Source organism: Elephas maximus, chromosome 1, assembly GCF_024166365.1.
Source record: "Elephas maximus indicus isolate mEleMax1 chromosome 1, mEleMax1 primary haplotype, whole genome shotgun sequence".
Taxonomy (NCBI): Eukaryota; Metazoa; Chordata; class Mammalia; order Proboscidea; family Elephantidae; genus Elephas; species Elephas maximus.
In genome coordinates, this window is record NC_064819.1 from 132,196,763 (window position 1) to 132,216,088 (window position 19,326).

A 19,326-nucleotide genomic window follows, 5' to 3' on the forward strand; every position below is an offset into this window, starting at 1 on the left:
CTGCAAATCTTTCAGCAGTAACTTTCAAATATCACGAATAATTCTTAAACTATCTAGGTCTTTTCCTACTGTTGTCAAAGCGCTATTGCATATACTGGTTCCCTCTAAACACAAGAACATGTTTTATTTCAATAGCTATCTCCTCATGCCTTAGTAGAGACCTAAACTCATCACTGCACTGAAAACTGGAAGAAACTTTTGATGTTTGTTTTCGGTTAGAATTTGTTCAAAATACGTTTTTAAAATGTTTATTTAGTTCTTTCTATTGTTCATTATGGTAATGCCTATCCTGTTGCAAGCACTGGGGAAAAACAGCAAGATCCAGTTGCAGGCGTTGGGGAAAAACAGCAAGAGTCTTTGTCTCAAAACTGTAGAATTACCGAGTAATCAATATCATGTCAAAATATGCACCATATTCCTTAGGGCGAAAACACTTAGTAAATGAAGAATCACTAGACCTTCCAAAATAGAGACAAAATCATTAATTGGAGTTCAAAAAGCATGTGAATTAAAGGAAAACATTTTGATAAGTTGAAAAAGAGTAACCTCAAAAACAGTCTTAATAAAGAGTCTCATTGTTTTAATTCAATAAAACTATTTGAAATGAACATATTTAAGCTTTGAGTCAAACGTTCTCCTCTGGCTGCATGTTATGTCTACCAATATACAAAAGAACTAAACCATATGTGATGGTTAAGGTTGTGTGTCAATTTGGCTGGGTCATTATTCTCAGTGGTTTGGCAGTTATGTAATGATATAATTTGGCAGTTACGTAGTGATGCAGTCATCCTCCTCTATGTGATCTGATGTCATCAGCCAGTCAGTTGTACAGGGCATTTCCTCAGGGGTGTGGCCTGCGTCCAATATATATATGGACGTTCTGGCACAGCTCACTTGTTTGCCCTGGATTCTGCATCTGGCTTATCATCGTCTGACTTCTGGTTCTTGGGACTTGAGCCAGCAGCTTACCATATTGCCTGCCAATCTTGGGTTCATCAGTCCCTGAAGCTGCAGGAGTCAGGAGAAGCCTCCAGCCTGTTGCCTGACCCATGAACTTGGGACTTGCCAGCCTCTACAACCATGTGAGCCATTTCCTTGAGATAAATCTCAATCTCTCTGGTTTTGCTTCTCTAAAGAACCCAGCCTAAGACACTTGGTACCGAGAGTGGTTCTAGAGAAACAAAATCGTAAGGATGAGTTTTCTAAATTGGTTCGCAAGTCTGACTAGCCTTAAAGGCAGCAATGACTCTGCCTCCAGTAGTAAAGAGGGTTCTTCTAATCCATGGCATGAGGTGGCAATATTAATATGCAAAATATCACCACCAGTAGATCAAGTATTAGTGAGGAGTAAGGCTCTGGGTGATAGCATGTTTATACTTTTCTACAATTTTGTCAGAATGAGACATATAAGGAATCTGGTTGGCTGGTGCTCCTTTCACTAGACAAAGCAGTGAAAGAAAGAGATTAGGTCAGGGCTTCAGAGTCACAGTTCAAGCACCACATAAAAGACCTCAAAGTTGCCACTTGTGCCCTAAAAGAAAGCCTTATTTTTGGTAGTCACAGAGCTAATATTGCCAAAAACCAAACCCAGAATTTATTGTAAGAGTGGCTAAATTACAATACCAGCTGAATTCCCAACATTCAGTTGTATCTGAAGTTAAAGTTAGGGTGTTGATTGGGAAGAAATGGGATCCTGAAAAATAGGATTGGGACATATGGGCAAATAATCAGGAAACTGAGGCCACTGGGCCCATAAATTCCATTGACTCATTCCTACCAACAGAACCAGCCCTCTTACTCCCATTTTAAGAGATTTCTCCATCTTTGTCTGCTAAACTACCTTCCCCAGTAAAACCACTAGCCCCTCCACCTCCACCTCCATCTGATGAGGTTAACCCAGGTGTGTTTGAATAGCCTTTGTCTGAGTCATTGCCTTGGGTGACATCTGAGTCATTGCCTGAGCACTGCCGGGGGTAGATGCCTTACTAGATATTGCTGAATGTTCCCAGGACCCACCCCCACCACCCATTTTTGTTTCTGGACCTATAACTAGACTTCGGTCCCAGGAAGCCCCAAAAGGTGAAGTACAAAGTGTGACCCAGGAGGAGGTACACTATCCTCCAAAAAAACTGCTGGAATTTTCTAATATGCACAAACAGAAATCTGGAGAATATGTGTGGGAATGACTACTAAGGGTGTGGGATAACAGTGCCAAGAACGTAAAGTTGGTTCAGTCTGAGTTTGTTGATATTGGCCCACTAAGCACAGATTCTTCAAAGATTCAATGCTTCAGCTCGAGAGGTTCAGAAAGGATCTAATAGTTTATTTGGTTGTTTCACTGAAGCGTGGTTTATGTGGTGACCTACACTAAATCAAATTGAAGCACTATACCTGTGTTGTTGTACTGTAGAAGATTTCTAAAGTTTAGGGAATTGGCATGTTAGGTGGATTTACTAGGTTAGGCCCACAAACCCACACATGGAATGCCCAGAGAACACATATTTTACAACAGTGAGGAGCAAATTTATGAAGGGAAACCCAGCATCCTTGAAGACTGCCATAACTGCTATTTTATGTAAGTGAGATTTAACAGTGGGAACTGCCTGAGCTGAATTAAAACACCTAACTACAATAAGGAGCCCTGGTTGCATAGTGGTTAAAGCACTTGGCTGCTAACCAAAGCTTCAGCAGTTTGAACCCACCAGCCATTCCATGGGAGAAAAGATGTGGCAGTCTGCTTCCATAAAGATTTACAGCCTTGGAAACCCTACAAAGCAGTTCTACTCTGTCCTATGGGATCCTTATGAGTTGAATTTGACTCAACAGCAGGTTAACTACGATGGGACTAATTGGACCCCATGGTAGGGGCCAAGTGGCAGCACTGAATTGACAAAGACAAGGTGAGTATGGTTACTGAATGGACAGTGGAGTTGAGGCAGTAATCAGAATATTCTGACTCGTATGGACTTATGGCATTGGCTACTTAGTAATGGTGTTCCTAGGAGTGAAATAGATGAATAGACACTCTGAATATGGACTTCCCTTCCCTGCATGCAGTGCTTCTGCCAAAACTATCATCTGTGGACTCACAGAATGCCTTATCCACCGTCATCATATCCCACACAGCATTAACTCTGGTTAAGGAACTCACTTCACAGCAAATAAAGTAAGGCAATGGGCCCATCCTCATGGAGTTCACTGGTCTTATGTTCCACATCATCCCGAAGCAGCTTGATAGAGTGATGGAATGGCCTCCTAAAGGCACAATACAGTGCCAGCTAGGTGGCAGTACTTTGCAGGGTTGGGTTAATGTTCTTCAGGAGGCTATATGTGCTCTCAACCAGCATCCAATATATGGTACTGTTTCTCCCATAGCCATGATTCACAAAACCAGGAATCAAGAGGCAGAAATAGGAGTGACACCACTTACTATTATCCCTAGTAAACTACTCTCAAAAATTTTGCTTCCTATCCCCACAAGCCTATGCTCTGCAGGCTTAGAGGTCTTAGTTCCAAAGGGACAAATACTCCCACCTTGGGACACAACACGGACTCCATTGAACTGGAAATTAAGAATGCCACCTAGCTTGAGCTCCTTATGCCTCTGGATCAACAGGCAAAGAAGGGAGTTACCATATTGGCTGGTGTGATTGATCTTTACTTCCAAGGGGAAATCAGATTGGCGTTGCATAATGGAGGTGAAGAAGATTATGTGTGGAGTACAAGAGATCCCTTAGGATGTCTCTTAGGACTACCATGCCCTGTGATTAAAGTTAATGAAATAATTTAAAGAAAGAAGTACTAGGAGCACAGTACTTCCTTTGGACCCAGGTTCCCTGTGCTGAGAAGCTTCTTGACCAGGGGAAGATTGATGACAATGACCTTCACCCAGAGCCAACAGAAAGAGAAAGCCATCTCCTAGAGCTGGTGCCCTGAATTTGGACTTCTAACCTCCTAGACTGTGAGAGAATAAATTTCTATTTGTTGAAGCCATCCACTTGTGGTATTTCTGCTATAAGCAACCCAGTTCCAACAAGATTACTTATGGCACAGACCCTTCAGAAATGAAAGTTTGGGTCATCCCTCCCACCCCCAGGCAAAGAGCCATGACCAGCTGTGGTGCTTGCCAAGGGTAAAGGGAATACGGAATGGGTGGTGGAAGAAGGTAGTTCTAGATACCAGTTACAATCATGTGGCCAGTTGAAGAAATGATGACTGTAATTGTTATGAGTATTTCTTTATTTCTTCCTTGTATGTGTGTATCAAATATTTTTGTTTTCTCACTTATAAAATATAAGATATAAACGGGACTAGTGAGTTTTCAGTTGTATGCATGTTAGCTGTATCATGTTAGGTAGAAGTATGACTTTGTAATTGTCTTTATTTAGAGATTTTGTATGGTTTAAGGTGATGTGTACAGGTGCCAAGCTGACACAGGGTGGACTGTGATGGTTAAGATTGTGTGTCAACTTGGCTGGGCCATGGTTCTCAAGGGTTTGGCAGTTATGTAATGATGTAGTTTGGCAGTTATGCAATGATGTAATTTGGAGTTACGTAATGATGTCATCTTCCACAATGTGCTCTGACATCAGCAAATCAGTTGTAAAGGGAGTTTCCTCAGGGATGTGGCCTGCATCCAAAATATATATAGATGTTCTAGCAAAGCTCACTTTCTTGCTCTGGATCCTGCACCCAGCTCGTTATCTGACCTCCAGCTCTTAGGACTTGAGCCAGTAGCTTGCCATATTGCCTGCCAATCTTGAGATTCATCACCCTCTGCTGCCTGTGAGCCAGCAGCCTGCCATCTGACCTGCCGATCTTGGGTTTGTCAGCCCCTGCAGCCACATGAGTCAGGAGAAACCTCTAGCCTAACACCTGACCCACGGACTTGGGACTTGCCAAACTCTACAACTGTGTGAGCCGTTTCCTTTAGATAAATCTCTCTCTCTCTGTCTCTCTCTCTGTATATATGTACACGCTTCACTGGTTTTGCTTCTCTAGAGAACTCAGCCTAAGACAACCTGTATGAACAAAATTTTTTTTCTACATATGGAAATCGGTGGGTTAGTCACCAAAATCATAGTAACGTTAGCTAGATTCTGGGGTATCAATGAGAGTCAGCATGTGAGAATGATGAGGTAATTATCCCAACTGTCTTAGAATCAATCCTATGCCTTTAAGTATTTTGAGTGAGTGAATTGACCAGGTGGCTAAAAGAATACTGTCCCCACTTTAAAAGACCCAACTTGTAGAGAATATAGGCACATCTGTTACCAAAAAAGGGTGGAATGGAGAAGAGGAAGAAGAAGAAAAGCTTAGGCTGGAGAAGAGAAGACCATCACAAGTGCTCTCGTTCTGATTATCCCCTCACTTGGAGTGTCGACCCCCTTGCTGTCTTTGGAAACCTGTAAGCCAGTTGCATTTGAGTGTATTCCAGCCCACAGCGACCCCACGTGTGTAAGCATAGAAAGGTGGCATTTTCGATGACTGATGTGTCAGAAGGAGACCACCAAGGCTTTCTTCCAAGCCACCTCTCAGTAGACTAGAACTTCCGACCTTTCGGCTAGCAGCCAAGCACCTTAACTGTTAGCACCACCCAGGGATTTCGATGTCCTTAGAGGCTACTTCAGTTATCACCCCACAATGGAACCTGTCTGGACTGCTCAAACCCTCATTTCTTCTCTTTAGTTGTCTATACCATATATAAAACCCTTTATGGTTACTCATTTTGAATTACTATGCTTGTTACTTTTATCTTATAACCCAAATCAGACTTTTTAAAAACGACTTTACCTCTCCAGTGAGAGGAAATATATGACTGATTTATTAAGTATCTTAGTATTTTTTGTCACTTTTATAAAGATATGTTCAATATACTAAAATCAGTTTATTTCCATTGAAGAGATAACCGATAACACCCTATGCAGAAATATAACAACCTTAGCTAAAATGTGAAGAAAAGATATGTCTTAAATATGTAGAATGAAATTGATAGGAACAAGCTGAAACATCATGTTGGGGTATAACCATCATAGCTGCTTTCAAAATTGAAACAATTTTAGACGGGACTTATCACTAATATTATGTCTGGCTGCTTTCACCTATTTTCTTATATCAAAAGTATCTGCAAGCACTTTCCTGAAGCTCAGGAAAGAATAATAACTTGCAAATTATATTTGGTTCATATACCATGTGGAAAAATGAGGAATGGGAACTAATAGTGAGTCTAGGGAAAAGCCTGTTACCATTTTCTTAATAAAATGTGTCCTTTTAAAAAAGCTTTTTAACAAATAGCATTTACAGTATGTTAAATATAAATAAGGCCCTTGGGAGCTGATAGGACCAGGTAATAGAATGTGGGACCTTGGAACTACAAATCGTACTCAGCAATGCCAGCAGCAGTTTTAACCAGCTCATAAGTCATTAATGAATCAATTGCTATTCTTAGTTCAGTTCTTCAGACGAATGATTTTATTGCTGTGATCTGAAGAGTCGTAGTTTGTAGTCCTTAGTGCCTAGCCACGGTGATTGTTTGCTCTTTAGAAATATCAAATTTGTTTTTCCCAGAAAAAGAATATTATTTTTTGTATTACTTAAAGTTACTTCAGAGTGACGTTTATATTTATCGATATTACTAGAATCTATGGTATATAAGGAAAGCACATAAGTAAATAGTTTTATTGAAAGTAATTCTTGAGACTTAAATAAGTGAAGTAGAATGGATCTGTAGGTGTACACATACACTCACACTTAAACACACATACACACACACACACCCCCCATGTGTGTGGGCCTGACCAATCAGGGCTTACTGTTACTTTCCAAGGTGGATAACATCTCTATCTTTAAGGAAGCAAGTACTTTGCTACCCTGAAAATATTTCCTTTTTCCAAACAAAAGTCATTGTCTAGTTGCATTTCGAGTGGGTAGGCAGATTAGACCATGCTGGCCTGCAGTCTTGTCTTGCCTTTCTTTTTCTTTCTTTCTCTGAGCAACAACTCCAATGGTGTAGGTAGGGTGTTACTGCTGGCTTTCAGGGTTGAGAAAAACTCATCAAGTTTACTTATAGTTCTCAAATTGGTCATATACACAAAAGATCTCATGGGAATTTGTGTGATGTATTATACTTTTAGGGGCTATGAAGCCATTTATGTGTTAGAAAACATAACCTTGGGAGGGTTCGCTCCCATGGATTAGTTTTCAGTGACCTGTCATAGATTTGACTGTGGAAAAATCTGTGATATCTACTAAGGTCTTACTTCTCCCCACATGTGTTCCCCAGATTTTTAATGTGCATTTCCTCAATTAGTACTAAAATTGTGCTGGCAAGGATGTACTATTATGTCCAAACCTCTTATTTTGTAAATAAGGAAAGAGAAAAATTATGCAGACCAAGGGAAAAGAGAGAACCGTCATAGGACTATATTGACAAAGCTGGTGATTTTTTCTTTTATATTCATTGTTTAAGTAGATATTGGGTTGGTTGACAGTGAAACAGAGAAGTAAAAGAAATAGCAAAGACTACTAAAGACACTTGAAAGTAATGTGTAGAACATCTATGGCAACTGGAAATTTGGGACATGGTGCATCTTTCAAGGGCTTAAAAATTGATGACTGAAAATGTTTAATTTTTAGGATAGAGCAAATTCAACTATACTATTTTGAATAGAACAAAGAAACTGTGTATGTGTGTGTGTGTGTGTGTGTGTGTTTTGGCCAAAAAAAAAATTGGCTGTCAAGAATACCATATCTTTTCCAAAGTTTTCAAATACACACAGTTTTAATATTTTTAAGTGTCAGTTATATTGACAGCTTGGTAAATTAATCTCCTTTAGCCCATCTGTTTCTTTTACCTGACAATTTTTGTTTTCTTTGTTTAATGCATTTCTTAAATCCATTTCAATAGGTTAGTTCATAGCTTGCTTGCTTTCCTCTTGCCCCCTGTCATTACATTTTTCTATTGCTCTGTTGGGCTCAGCATTTCCTGCTATTGATTTTCTGTAAATTCCTCTTAACAGATCTTGTAGCAGGGTCCCTTTGAGAGAAGTATCTGAAAATTTATAACAAATATTTTACAAGTGGTTTGTTGGTAGAACTTTATAGCCAGTTTTTTTTTTTTTTAATATTTAGAATTTTCTCATCTTTTGCTTTTTGCTTTATGTTTCCCATCTCACGTTCTTACTCCTTAAGCACAAAGATTCCTTTAATTGGTTTGTTTTGCTTATTTTTCTAAACTTGAGATTTGTACAAGTCATTGACCTCAATTGTCAAGCTGTACTAGAAGAAATGCTCACAGAGGGGGTCTGTCTGTTGTGAACATCCGAGAATGTATTGTGATACACAAGATTGAGGGGTGCAGTTTGGAACCTATAATAATTCTCACTTAGATGTTGTTCAAAATTTCACCAGCACAGAGAGAAAGGGAAAGAAGCATGAAATAATGTATAAAATGTGAGGGGTGAAGAAGGTAGAGGATAAAACTGAGCCTTAATGAAGTTATGGAATAAGTGTAAAGGAAGCATTTCCCATTTTTATGCTTTAATCTGAAAGCAAAAATCAGTTTTTTTAGGGGGTTAAGAAAGGAAGAGGGTGCCCAAACATCAGCTTTTATTGATGTCCATGTTGTATTTTCCTTCTAATATTTATTGTCTTTTGTCATAACCTATTATGAATAATAATTATGAAATGTTAATTCTGTAATTAGTACCCCATATTGGTTTATATGGCAGTTCAAATCTGCCAGGTGCTCCTTGGAAACTCTTTGGGGCAGTTCTACTCTGTCCTATAGGGTCGCTATGAGTCAGAATCGACTCAATGGCACTGGGTTTTTTTAATCGGTTTATATACAAATTAACTTTATTGGTTTATATACAAATTAACTTAATCTAACTCATACGTCATAAAAAGGAGTGAACCAAAAGTCTAAGTTCTGCATCCGAGTGATGTGAGTAGTATCTGGGGTCTTAAATGCTTGCGAACAGCCTTCTGAGATACAACTATTGGTCTCTACTCATCTGAAGCAAAAGGGTAAGAAGGTAACCAAAATCTCAGAGAAAAAACAGTCTACAAGGCCGATAGCCTACACGATCCACAACCTCATCTATCCTGAGACCAGAAGAACTAGATGGTGCTCTGCTACCACCACCGATCATTCTGACCAGAGTCACAACAGATAGAATGGGAGAAAAATGCAGAGTAAAATTCAAATTCTTTAAAAAGCCAAGACTAACTGGCCCAGTTGAGGCCAGAAAACTCCCTGGGACTACTGCCCTCAGACACTCTTTGAACCTTGAATTGAAACTTTCCTGAGATCACCTTTTAGCAAAAATAGCAGAGTGGCGCACAAAATAAAGGATATTACCTGTAAGATCAGTGCTGTTCTAAAAAAACATCCGAATGAGATCGATAGGTCAACATTTACTGTAAAGCAAAGATGAGAAGATAAGGGAGCAGGGAAACTAGAGTACTGGAAATGGAACAACCAGAATGCAAAGAGAATGTTGACAAATTGTAAAAAATGTAATTAATGTCACTGAATGAATTTTTGTAGAAATTGTCATTTGGGAGCCTAACTTGCTGTGTAAACTTTCATTAAAGTTTCATTAACTCCTGTGTACACTTGCGTTATTAGGAATATGGCACCAAAATTGTAGATGCACCTAAATTGTAGACTACTTTATTCTGCACAGGTTGGACACAAGTGGATGATTTCATTAAGCACACACACTTTAATAAGAGTGTGTGCTCTAAAAGATGAGTGACATGGAGGATGTAAGAACTTGAAACCAACAAAAGCACAGAGTACGTTTAATGTAGAAGAGAAGACTCTGCAGGAATGTGATATCGTCTATAGATATCTAAAGATATTCCATAAAGGAAGAATCACTTAGTTAATTTCAAAAGTCAAAATAAGGCCCAAAGGAATATAACCAGGCAGAAATAAAGAAAAAAAAATTCCAACAATTAGAACTCAAAACAGAAAGTACTTCCTTTGATAATCCAGTGTGGAAAACTCATTGTGTCATCCTGATGGTTATGGTGGGTACCCAATACATAATTATTGAATTGAATAAAATTCTAGCACTTTTTTCTTATAGTTTCATTAGACATGACTCTATACAAGTATGATCTGATGATTGAGAAGGTATTGCAAGTCAACAAACTCCTTGGAAGTAAATAGATAATACAACTACCTCTTCACTCCAAGCAGCTCACCATCTAGAGGCAGAGGAGCAGAAGTGGTGGACATACATGTGCATAATACAATGGTTTAAATATTGTGAATTTGTTGGTCTTCTTAAAGAAGGTAATCCAGAAATAAATATTTTAGAGAAAGCAAAATGAAATAGAAGTCATCAAAGTATGGGCCTTGTGGTATATGAAAGCTTCACTTTCAATTTTTGATGTTTGGAATAAATGTGTTGTTTTCATGACTGAGATTTCATGAAATGGGTCATCAAATTTATGAAAAAGGAAATGCGATTTCTTAAGCATAAAAAAAATAGTGAAAGAATCTTTAAAGGATCTTAGTACAAGATAAGAAATCCACCAATCTGCTTGCATTTTACATAACCCCTCATTTTTTAGTTATGTACTCAAGATATATTTATTCTTTCTCTGCTTATTTTTAGGGTACTTTGAATCCCTATTGTGTGTTGTGGGATGACTCAAAAACGTAAGTGACAGATGCTTTCTTACATTACTTTGAACTAAATATTCAAAGCATATTAAGTTATTTCAGCCGCCTGCTGGTCAACAGGAATATGATAAGTCAGTGGGATGTGAGTTACACTCAGAGAGAAAACATTCTCTTTTGTATCTGCAGGACAGCACGATGAATGTGTTTGTGTGTGAGGCCATTAGGTTATGTCCCAAGATAGGATTGCATTACCTAATATATAAGGCACATTACAATGTGGAGTCCATGAAGATTTTTTAAAATGTCTGGTATTTTTAAATTATAGAAGCTCAAATGCTATTTCAACATCTTCCCCTCATAATTCAGCTTAGCATTGCCGATTAAAATAGCAACTTCTATGGTCACTTGGCCAATGCATTACTTGCATGACCTTGAATCTATTATCAGAACAACCCGATATTTTTATGGGTCTTTCAACTTGTTTTGATATAAAAAAAAACATTGCATGACATTTAATTGTTTGTATTCGTATATTCTATGAATTTTTGCAGAAAAAAGGAATAATAATTGTACTCAATAAGGGTGAATAATTCTTTTATGTATTTCCTTACTTGTACAAGTGATTGCAATATATCTGGTCAAAATCATCTTCACCTCATTCATAATTCTGTGAGATTTTAATGTCTCAAAAAACAGAAAAAATCCTTCATTAATTCTTAATTAGACTCACACTCTAAATACTTAGGTAGGTTTCTTTCAGTGATGTAGCCATATTATACATTCCTTTTTTGAGGGAACAAGTGGGGAAAGGTGGAGAGATAAGTATCAATCAATCCCACGGCTAAAATGTTGTGAAACTATATTGCTGGATCCTGTGTATTTTAAGAATTCAGCCAGTATTCTTCAGCCTAAGTCTGATGTGCATACATCTGAGGTTTCATGATGTCAATTGCCTCTCACCAGTAGTTGTGGGTAAGTCCAGAAGAGGGACCCTGGCCATGTGCCCAGTCCTACAGTACTGATATAATCGAATCTACAAGTATCTTTATCTAGGTAAGAAATCCATGATATTAAGCATAATTTTTTGCTATTGGTTCAGGTATTCTAGGCTAGGTTCAGGTATTCTTCTGTTAGGAACCCTAGTGCCATAACGAGAATTCCAGCTTGCCCTGATGATTATATGAGCTGGATGCCTTCACTGATGTCATGATTTTTTTTCTCTTTGAAATATCTCCAGGAAATCACATAGAGAAACCCATAGTAGTAAAATTTCTGTGACTTTTCCCTCTGTGCCAATAGCCAAAGAAGACTTTGATGGACTATTCTAAGACACTACTTAGTATATTGTATAACCAAGGGAAGACTAAAATACTGTAAGAATCTAACTGAATCTTTATTGCTCAAGAAAAACATGCTGTCTTAAACTCCAAAGTTTAGCTACTTTCATATATTCATGAATAATAGCCAACTTTGATTTAGGTTTATTATCTTTTCAGTGGGTAGAACATACTTCTATGCTGATCCAGAGGGAAATGTTACTTATTCCCAAAGTCCTTCAGAACCGTTAAAGGGACTCTACAAGAGACAGCATTCCCGTATTTTTTTTGCCTCATCGTGGTTTCCTTTCACAAACAGTCTAAGGTGTTGAGTTTAATTTATAAGTCCACTGGTGTTTGAGGTCAATGTTAACCTTAGAAATCAATCACGCTGTACTTTCCTTAACATCTGCTGGTAACATGGCTCTTCTCAGTCACAAATAACATGTTTTAGCTTTACAAACTTCAACTTCGGAATTGTCCTTGAAGAAGAGTATTTGGTGAGAGAAGGAAGTATGCTTAGCTGCTTTTCAAAGAAGATTACATCAAGAGATAAATGTAGTCCGTGTTTCCTTGATGTAACGAGAAAAGTGATCAAAAAGCTTCCCACTGAGAGAGAATTTCTGGCCCAGCACACTTTTTACCTAATTGCTTTTCTGAGTGAGTTTTTAAACAATGAAGGTTAAAAAAAAACTTATTCCTTTGTTCACATCTCTTCTGTTTTGATCATGTTCATATATACAATAATTTCACTGATGCAGTGGTTTTAATGTTGAGTATACATCCTCTAAATAAAGATAATAAAAGAGGTATTGCCACTTCTTTTTATACAGAAGATGGATGAATTAAATGATACTTTAAAGATTACAGTAATAAAGTTGAAATTAGAAATTAGTTTTTAATTTTGGTTTAGGTTATCAAATTTTCTTTTAAAATTGTTTAAAGTAATTTTTATTACAAAAGTAATACATGTGTACCTTTTAACTGTAAAACTTTAAAACATTACTGCTAAGTCTAAAGGTTCCATTGACCATCACACCCCCACTTGGGTCTCCATACCCACGCACCTCTCCAGGGTCACCCTTATTAACATTTTGTTATTTATAGTTTCAGACATCCATCTCTTCACTGGCGTATGTATGCATACATAGAAATTAACCCTGCTTTAAAAGAAATGTTATCACACTGTATGTAATACTTTACAGCTTCAATTTTTCATTCAGCACTAGGTCTTGGAAAATTTTTGATGTTACTACTTACATTCCTTAAACGTGCTACATTGTATAGATTTATTTAAAACACCCAAAAACCCAGTGCCCTCGAGTCGATTCTGACTCCTAGCGACCCTATAGGATGGTGTAGAACTGCCCCATAGAGTTTCCAAGGAGCACCTGGCAGATTCGAGCTGCCGACATTTGGATTTATTTAGTGTTCCTTATTTATTTATTGGTCATTGAGGTAGTTTCCAATTAATTTTATTCTATAAACTGTGCTTCTATGTACCTATTTCCTTGTACATCCCACCTTGAGGATGTCTCTGACCAATCCAAAGTATTACCCTGTTGTTTATATTACCCTGTGTTATATCCTGCACAGTACACATTCCTACTTTCCTATTTATTTTTCTATGTAATTATTGTCTGTCTCTTCCACAAGAAAGTAAGCACCATAGAGAAGTATTTTATCTTTCCTATTTATCAATGCACTCTTGCCTACTATGATACTCACACATAGTATACATTCAACAAATATTTACTGGTTAGTTTTTTGAAAGAATGAATATTTGCATGTTCCTTGGGTACCCTTTCTATTTAAGAATTATTCTCATTTTTTTTTCAGTTGACTTACATATTTCTAGCAATTATTTGATCTAATATTAGAAGTGTAAAGGGAGAACATTTCGGCTTGTTAAGATACTAAGGTCCTTTATAAGCAACTAATTTTATTTTTAAGGATAACCTATTACCTAATGATGCCAAGCAAAGACATTGTAGTCTACTCTCATTAGGCATAACAGTTTTGGAAAATTTTTTAAATGTATTTTGATTTTGCCTCAGCTAACAAATTAACAGGATCCAGAAAATACTTCTCACTGCTGACCCATGAAATAAATTAAAAATAGTTTGCTCACTTCAAAAATAGGTCTGTTTTAGGTAGGAGATAACATGTCTCTTCTTAAAGTGTATTACAAAGTTATCATTTGGGTGACTGATAATTTTCACATTCTCTGGGCTAGCCCAAATCGGGATTTTGAGTATTAGAGTACATGTGGTGACTACTATATTCCCTGGGTAACATGTTTTAAATTAATCTGTGGTCTTTCTCTATGGGCCTTGGTAACACCATCTGATGCCCTCAAGTCTGTGAAGGGTTATGTTTGTTTTCACAAAATGTTTCAGAATTTTAATTCCTTAGTGTAACTTCTTAACTATCAGTGAACGGTTTTATCAATCCATTTGTAATTTATTTGCCTACATTGCTGTTGAAAACAAGAGCTTTTAAGGACTGGATATTCCCATTTTTCTACATTCCAAATTCATTTATTGGAGTTGGAAGTAGCAATAGTCATCTTGACTGAGACTGACACTGGCTTTTTTTTTTTTTTTTATTGTGCTTTAAGTGAAAGTTTACAAATCAGGTTAGTCTCTCATACAAAGATTTATATATACCTTGCTGTCCCGCTACAAATCAACCAAACAGCAACATTAGCTATATTCTCTGCAAATAGTAATTTATGACATTTCTCCAAAAACCAACATAGTTCCAAGTTCAACAGTAAAAAGGAAAAAAAAAAAAAAAATCACCAGCAGTTGCTACTTTGGAGCTCAAGACACTGTTTTCAACAGAATTTTACGTCTACAGTTTGGTTCTCTGTTTCAGAGCATGAATTGCTTTTCAGATGAAAAACCTGGGGTGGTGGAGGTGTATGTGTGAGGGGAGAGAACCCAGGAAGGAAAAACACTGGGCAAGTAACAAGAGGTGCATTTCTCCGGTCAGACAACCACATGAGGAGGTACTTATTCTGAGAACTTCTCAAATAGAGAATATTTTACTGATCTACTGAGAGTTGGGGAAATACAGGAGCTTCTCTGTGAAACTGAAGATAGCAACAGGAATACTTCTCCTCCCGGGAAGTCAGGACCAGGTGTCAGTGCAGCTTGAAAGTGGCTCTTTTCTGATGATAGAACTCTGTAAGTATCTTGTTACATCACCACACAAGGCAGCCACATACAACCTTGAGTTCCATCATCGCTGCTGTTGAGTTTTTTTCATTCCGCACTGACGTATTTCTCTTAAAAAAAAAAAAATTTTTTTTTTTTTTATTTCTGCTCCCTGTAGAGGTTAATATCTGCAAATGATTTGCTATTATTGATGGCAAACACACAGAGGAAGCCTTCGCCTGTCCTCACGTATTGGTCTCTCATGGCACTGTACTCCTCTTGTCCAGCTGTATCCAGTATGTCCAACAGACAGGTTTCACCGTCTATAACCACCTGTTTTCGGTATGAATCCTCTATGTCTCTCCACCCTGTATTCTCCCGTGTCCATTCAGCCATCTTCTGTCTCCCTCTGCCTTCTCGTCTCCCCTCCAGACAGGAGCTGCCCACACAGCCTCATGTGTCTACCTGATCCAAGAAGCTCACTCCTCACCAGTATCATTTTCTTATAGTCCAGTCCAATCCCTGTATGAAGAGTTGCCTTTGGAAATGGTTCCAGTCTTGAGCTTACAGAATTGCTGGGGGCCATGACCTCCAGGTTTCTTCTACTCTCAGTCAGAACATTAAGTCTGGTCTTTTTAAAAGAAATTGAGGTCTGCATCCCTCTGCTTTCCTACTCCATCAGGGATTCTCTGTTGTGTTCTTTGTCAGGGCAATCATTGGTTGTAGGCGGGCACCATCTCTAGTTCTTCTGGTCTCAGGCTGATGACACTGGCTTGTTTTATCTCAGTGTTAACTAACCAAGATGCAGTGACCCCTCTCCTTTGGTTCTGTTGTGCCTATTTCTTCATAACCACGACATTTCTCTCCTTTTGGCATCCATACTGGTAGTCACCATTTCATTTACCTCACAGTATGACTCCTAGCAAATATATAAGTAGCACCCAGCCTCATCCCATCATTCCAGGAGGGTTGCTCTTCTCCTTTAATCTTAAAGTGATTAACATAATCTATACCACTAGGGAGACATAGCATAATACCTTTAGGAATATAAAGCTAGAAAAGATCTGTTAGCTTTTAGAAGAAGTTCAAAGCAATTATACAAAGCATCACTATTATTGAATAGCCATCCATTCTCCTCGAGGTAATAACCAAATTATAAAGTTCTTTTTTAAACTTTATTCACACTGTGCTAGGCTGGGGGAAAACTAATATGGGCAGAATTTAATTTTCTTAAAATTGTAATAAGCAAAAAGAATAAGAATGAAATCTTGTTGATGATTTACTTTATGTAATAGTTAAGAAGAAAATTGTCTTAGTCATGTAGTGCTGCTATAACAGAAATACCACAAGTGGATGGCTTTAACAAAGAGAATTTTATTTCCTCACAATAAAATAGGCTAAAAGTCCAAATTCAGGGCATCACCTCCAGGGGAAGGCTTTCTTTCTCTGTTGGCCTTCCCTAGGAGCTCCTCTGTGCAGAGACCCCAGGTCCAAAGGACACATTCTACTCCCAGCACTGCTTTCTTGTTGGTGTGAGGTCCCCATGTCTCTCTGCTCACTTCCCTCTTTTATATATCTCAAGAGACTGCCTCAGAACACAATCCAATCTTGTAGATTGAGTCCTGCCTCACTAATACAACTGCCACCCGTCTTCCCTCATTACTGCCATAGAGGCAGGCTTTACAACATAAAGGAAAATCGCATAGTACCGGGAATCATGGCCCAGCTAACTTGATACACAGGTTTTCTGGGGGACATAATTCAATCCATGACATTAAATAGACCCAGAACAGCTAACTGTGTAAAACAGTAATATGATAGTCATGTTGTTTTTTGGGGGGGAGGGTATGAAAGCATTCTTTCCAGCTCTGTACTTACTTGACCTCTTTTCCTGAGCAGCAATGAAAACAAAACAAAAAAGACTGTCTCCAAAATATTTAGCACACATATAATCATGTTTCTAGTAGATCACTATATTTCCTGGTGATTCATTCAACCAAAGATAGATTTTAAAACTGTTTCACTACAAAGAGTATTGTTAATTTTATTACAAAGATTGATTTGTCTAAAACATGTTCATATGTACCTGAGTACATCATAGCAGTCAGTTCTTTGGAAGGAATTGCATGATTATATGACAGACGTATCTTCCAAATTAGCAATGTTCTAAGCAACTTCTAAACTGTCCAGCATATGTTCCAAGTGTCCACATGTTCAATTTCAGTCGATAGTCTTTAAGGTTATGTTTGCTTTTCCATAATAGAATGGTAAGAAATAACTATTTCTGACTTGGTGTGAACCTGCTTCAGTGAGTATATTCAGAGCCAGTATAAATATAATTGCAGAAACACCCATGTTAAATATTTGAAGTTTGCCTCTAAGATGTCAGGATTTCATGAAACTTCCCACAGTATAGCCACTCAGTGGGATTCAATGATCCATTCTCTAAGTATGTAAAACTATGTTACGCTTTCTTGTCCCTTGGTTATATTCACACTGATAGAAATGAGAACGTTAGACCTTTAAATGATTTAAACACTAGACCTTATAAATTGGCATAAAAGGTACCCAATCTCCAAAAACAAAGCATTATATCATAGTAAAAAAATAAATAATATTCAGAATCAGACCAGTTATTTCTTTTCAGATTTATTGTTGATAAAAATTTTTGCTTCTGTTTTCAAAGGAAAGGTGCTGTTTTAGAAGTGCTGTACACAGCAATAGAAAAATCTTCATTTCCTGAGAAAATAGAAGTGTAATTAAAGATTTTTTGGTAGGAAGCTTTATTTATTTTTTCTCTCTTCTGTTTTAGACTTTACATTACTTTTTGAAGTTTTGTGATTGCCACACTTGTGTGTTTTCTAATAAAGCCTTTATAAATTCTGAAGGACCTTGTTTCAACTTTCTTCAGCAATTTTTTTTTCTTTTTTATCCCTTAAAATGTTTTAAATTACATCATTGGTTTTATGATATTGAATCTTAAGTGCCTAGTTGCCTGAAGCTGTATTCCTGAATTTGTTAGTGCATAAACTATCCCTTTTTAACTGATAAAGTTTATATAAGTGCTTCTAATGTTATTAACAACCGATTTTGTCCACTAGCGTGAGCTATAAAGCTCAAAAAATACTGCATTATGCCTTCAACCTTCAACATGTATTCTCAGGGCTAACATTGAGAGTACAATGACGCTGCTTTTTTTTTTTTTTTTTAATTGCTTGCCTTGGTCTGTTAAAGCAGAGATTGGAAACTATAGCCCGTGGGACAAATCTATACTGCCACCTGTTTTCATAAATGAAGTTTTATCAGAACTCAGTTGCTCCAATTTGCTTATGTATTGTCTATGGCTGCTTTAGCGCTACAGTTGCAGAGACAAGTAGTTGCAGTAGAAACAGTATGGTCCACAAAGCCTAAAATATTCACTCTCTTGTCCTTTATAGACAAAAAAAAAAAATGACAACCCCTTCTGAAAACAGTGCTTTCCAACATGTTTCAAGGCTTGACACACATAAAAAATATTGATTGTACAGCACATTGGAGCAGAATGAAAACATTTGCAAACAGAGTCAGGATTGGGTGCCTGGGGCAAAGAGAACTGATATCTACATCAGTTCTGGAAAATTCTCAGTCATTATTTCAATATTAGCTTTGTTTATAATCGGTCTTATCTTCACCTGGAACTCTAAGGAATATGATTTCTTATCCACCTTGTCTCATAACTCCTCTTCCATATTTTCTGCTTTTTTTTTTTTTCTCAGTGGTACATTTTGGATAAATTTTAACCTGTCATTAAATTCAGGAATTCTCTCCTCAGCTCTGTCTAACCTGTTATTAAATATATCCATAGAGTTTTAAATTTCAGTTTTTGTCTTTTTTCATTTTTAGAGTTTCTGTTTGATAGTTTGAAACATTTACCATATTACTTTTTTGTTTCCTTTTTTAATGCAGGCATTTTTAAGCTTGTGCTTAATTTCTTTTAATCTAGTAAGCATAGTTGTTTCATAATCTCTGGCTGCTAATTCCTGCATTTGAAATTACCAGTCTGTTTCTGTTGTCTTTTGTTTTTCCTGATTCTCACTCAGTTCCTAATTTACTGGTATGCTGGATTAGGCTAATTGCGCTTGAAGAAATATTTGTGAGGATTTTTTGAGGCCTAGTATAAAAAAAAAAAAAAGTATAAAGGTGTATTTCTCCAAAGGGGATTTGTATTTAC

At 37.3% G+C, this 19,326-nt stretch overlaps 1 protein-coding gene across 8 annotated transcripts in view; it reads left to right on the top strand.

Moving 5' to 3' along the window:
• The window catches only part of ADGRB3 (adhesion G protein-coupled receptor B3), a 792,372-nt gene that overhangs the window by 461,474 nt on the left and 311,572 nt on the right, over nt 1-19,326 (top strand). For all 8 annotated transcript variants that reach the window (XM_049895042.1, XM_049895022.1, XM_049895052.1 and 5 more), the window contains one exon: nt 10,632-10,675. In XM_049895042.1, coding sequence (XP_049750999.1) covers nt 10,632-10,675 — 44 coding nt within the window. The remainder of the gene's footprint in view (nt 1-10,631; nt 10,676-19,326) is intronic.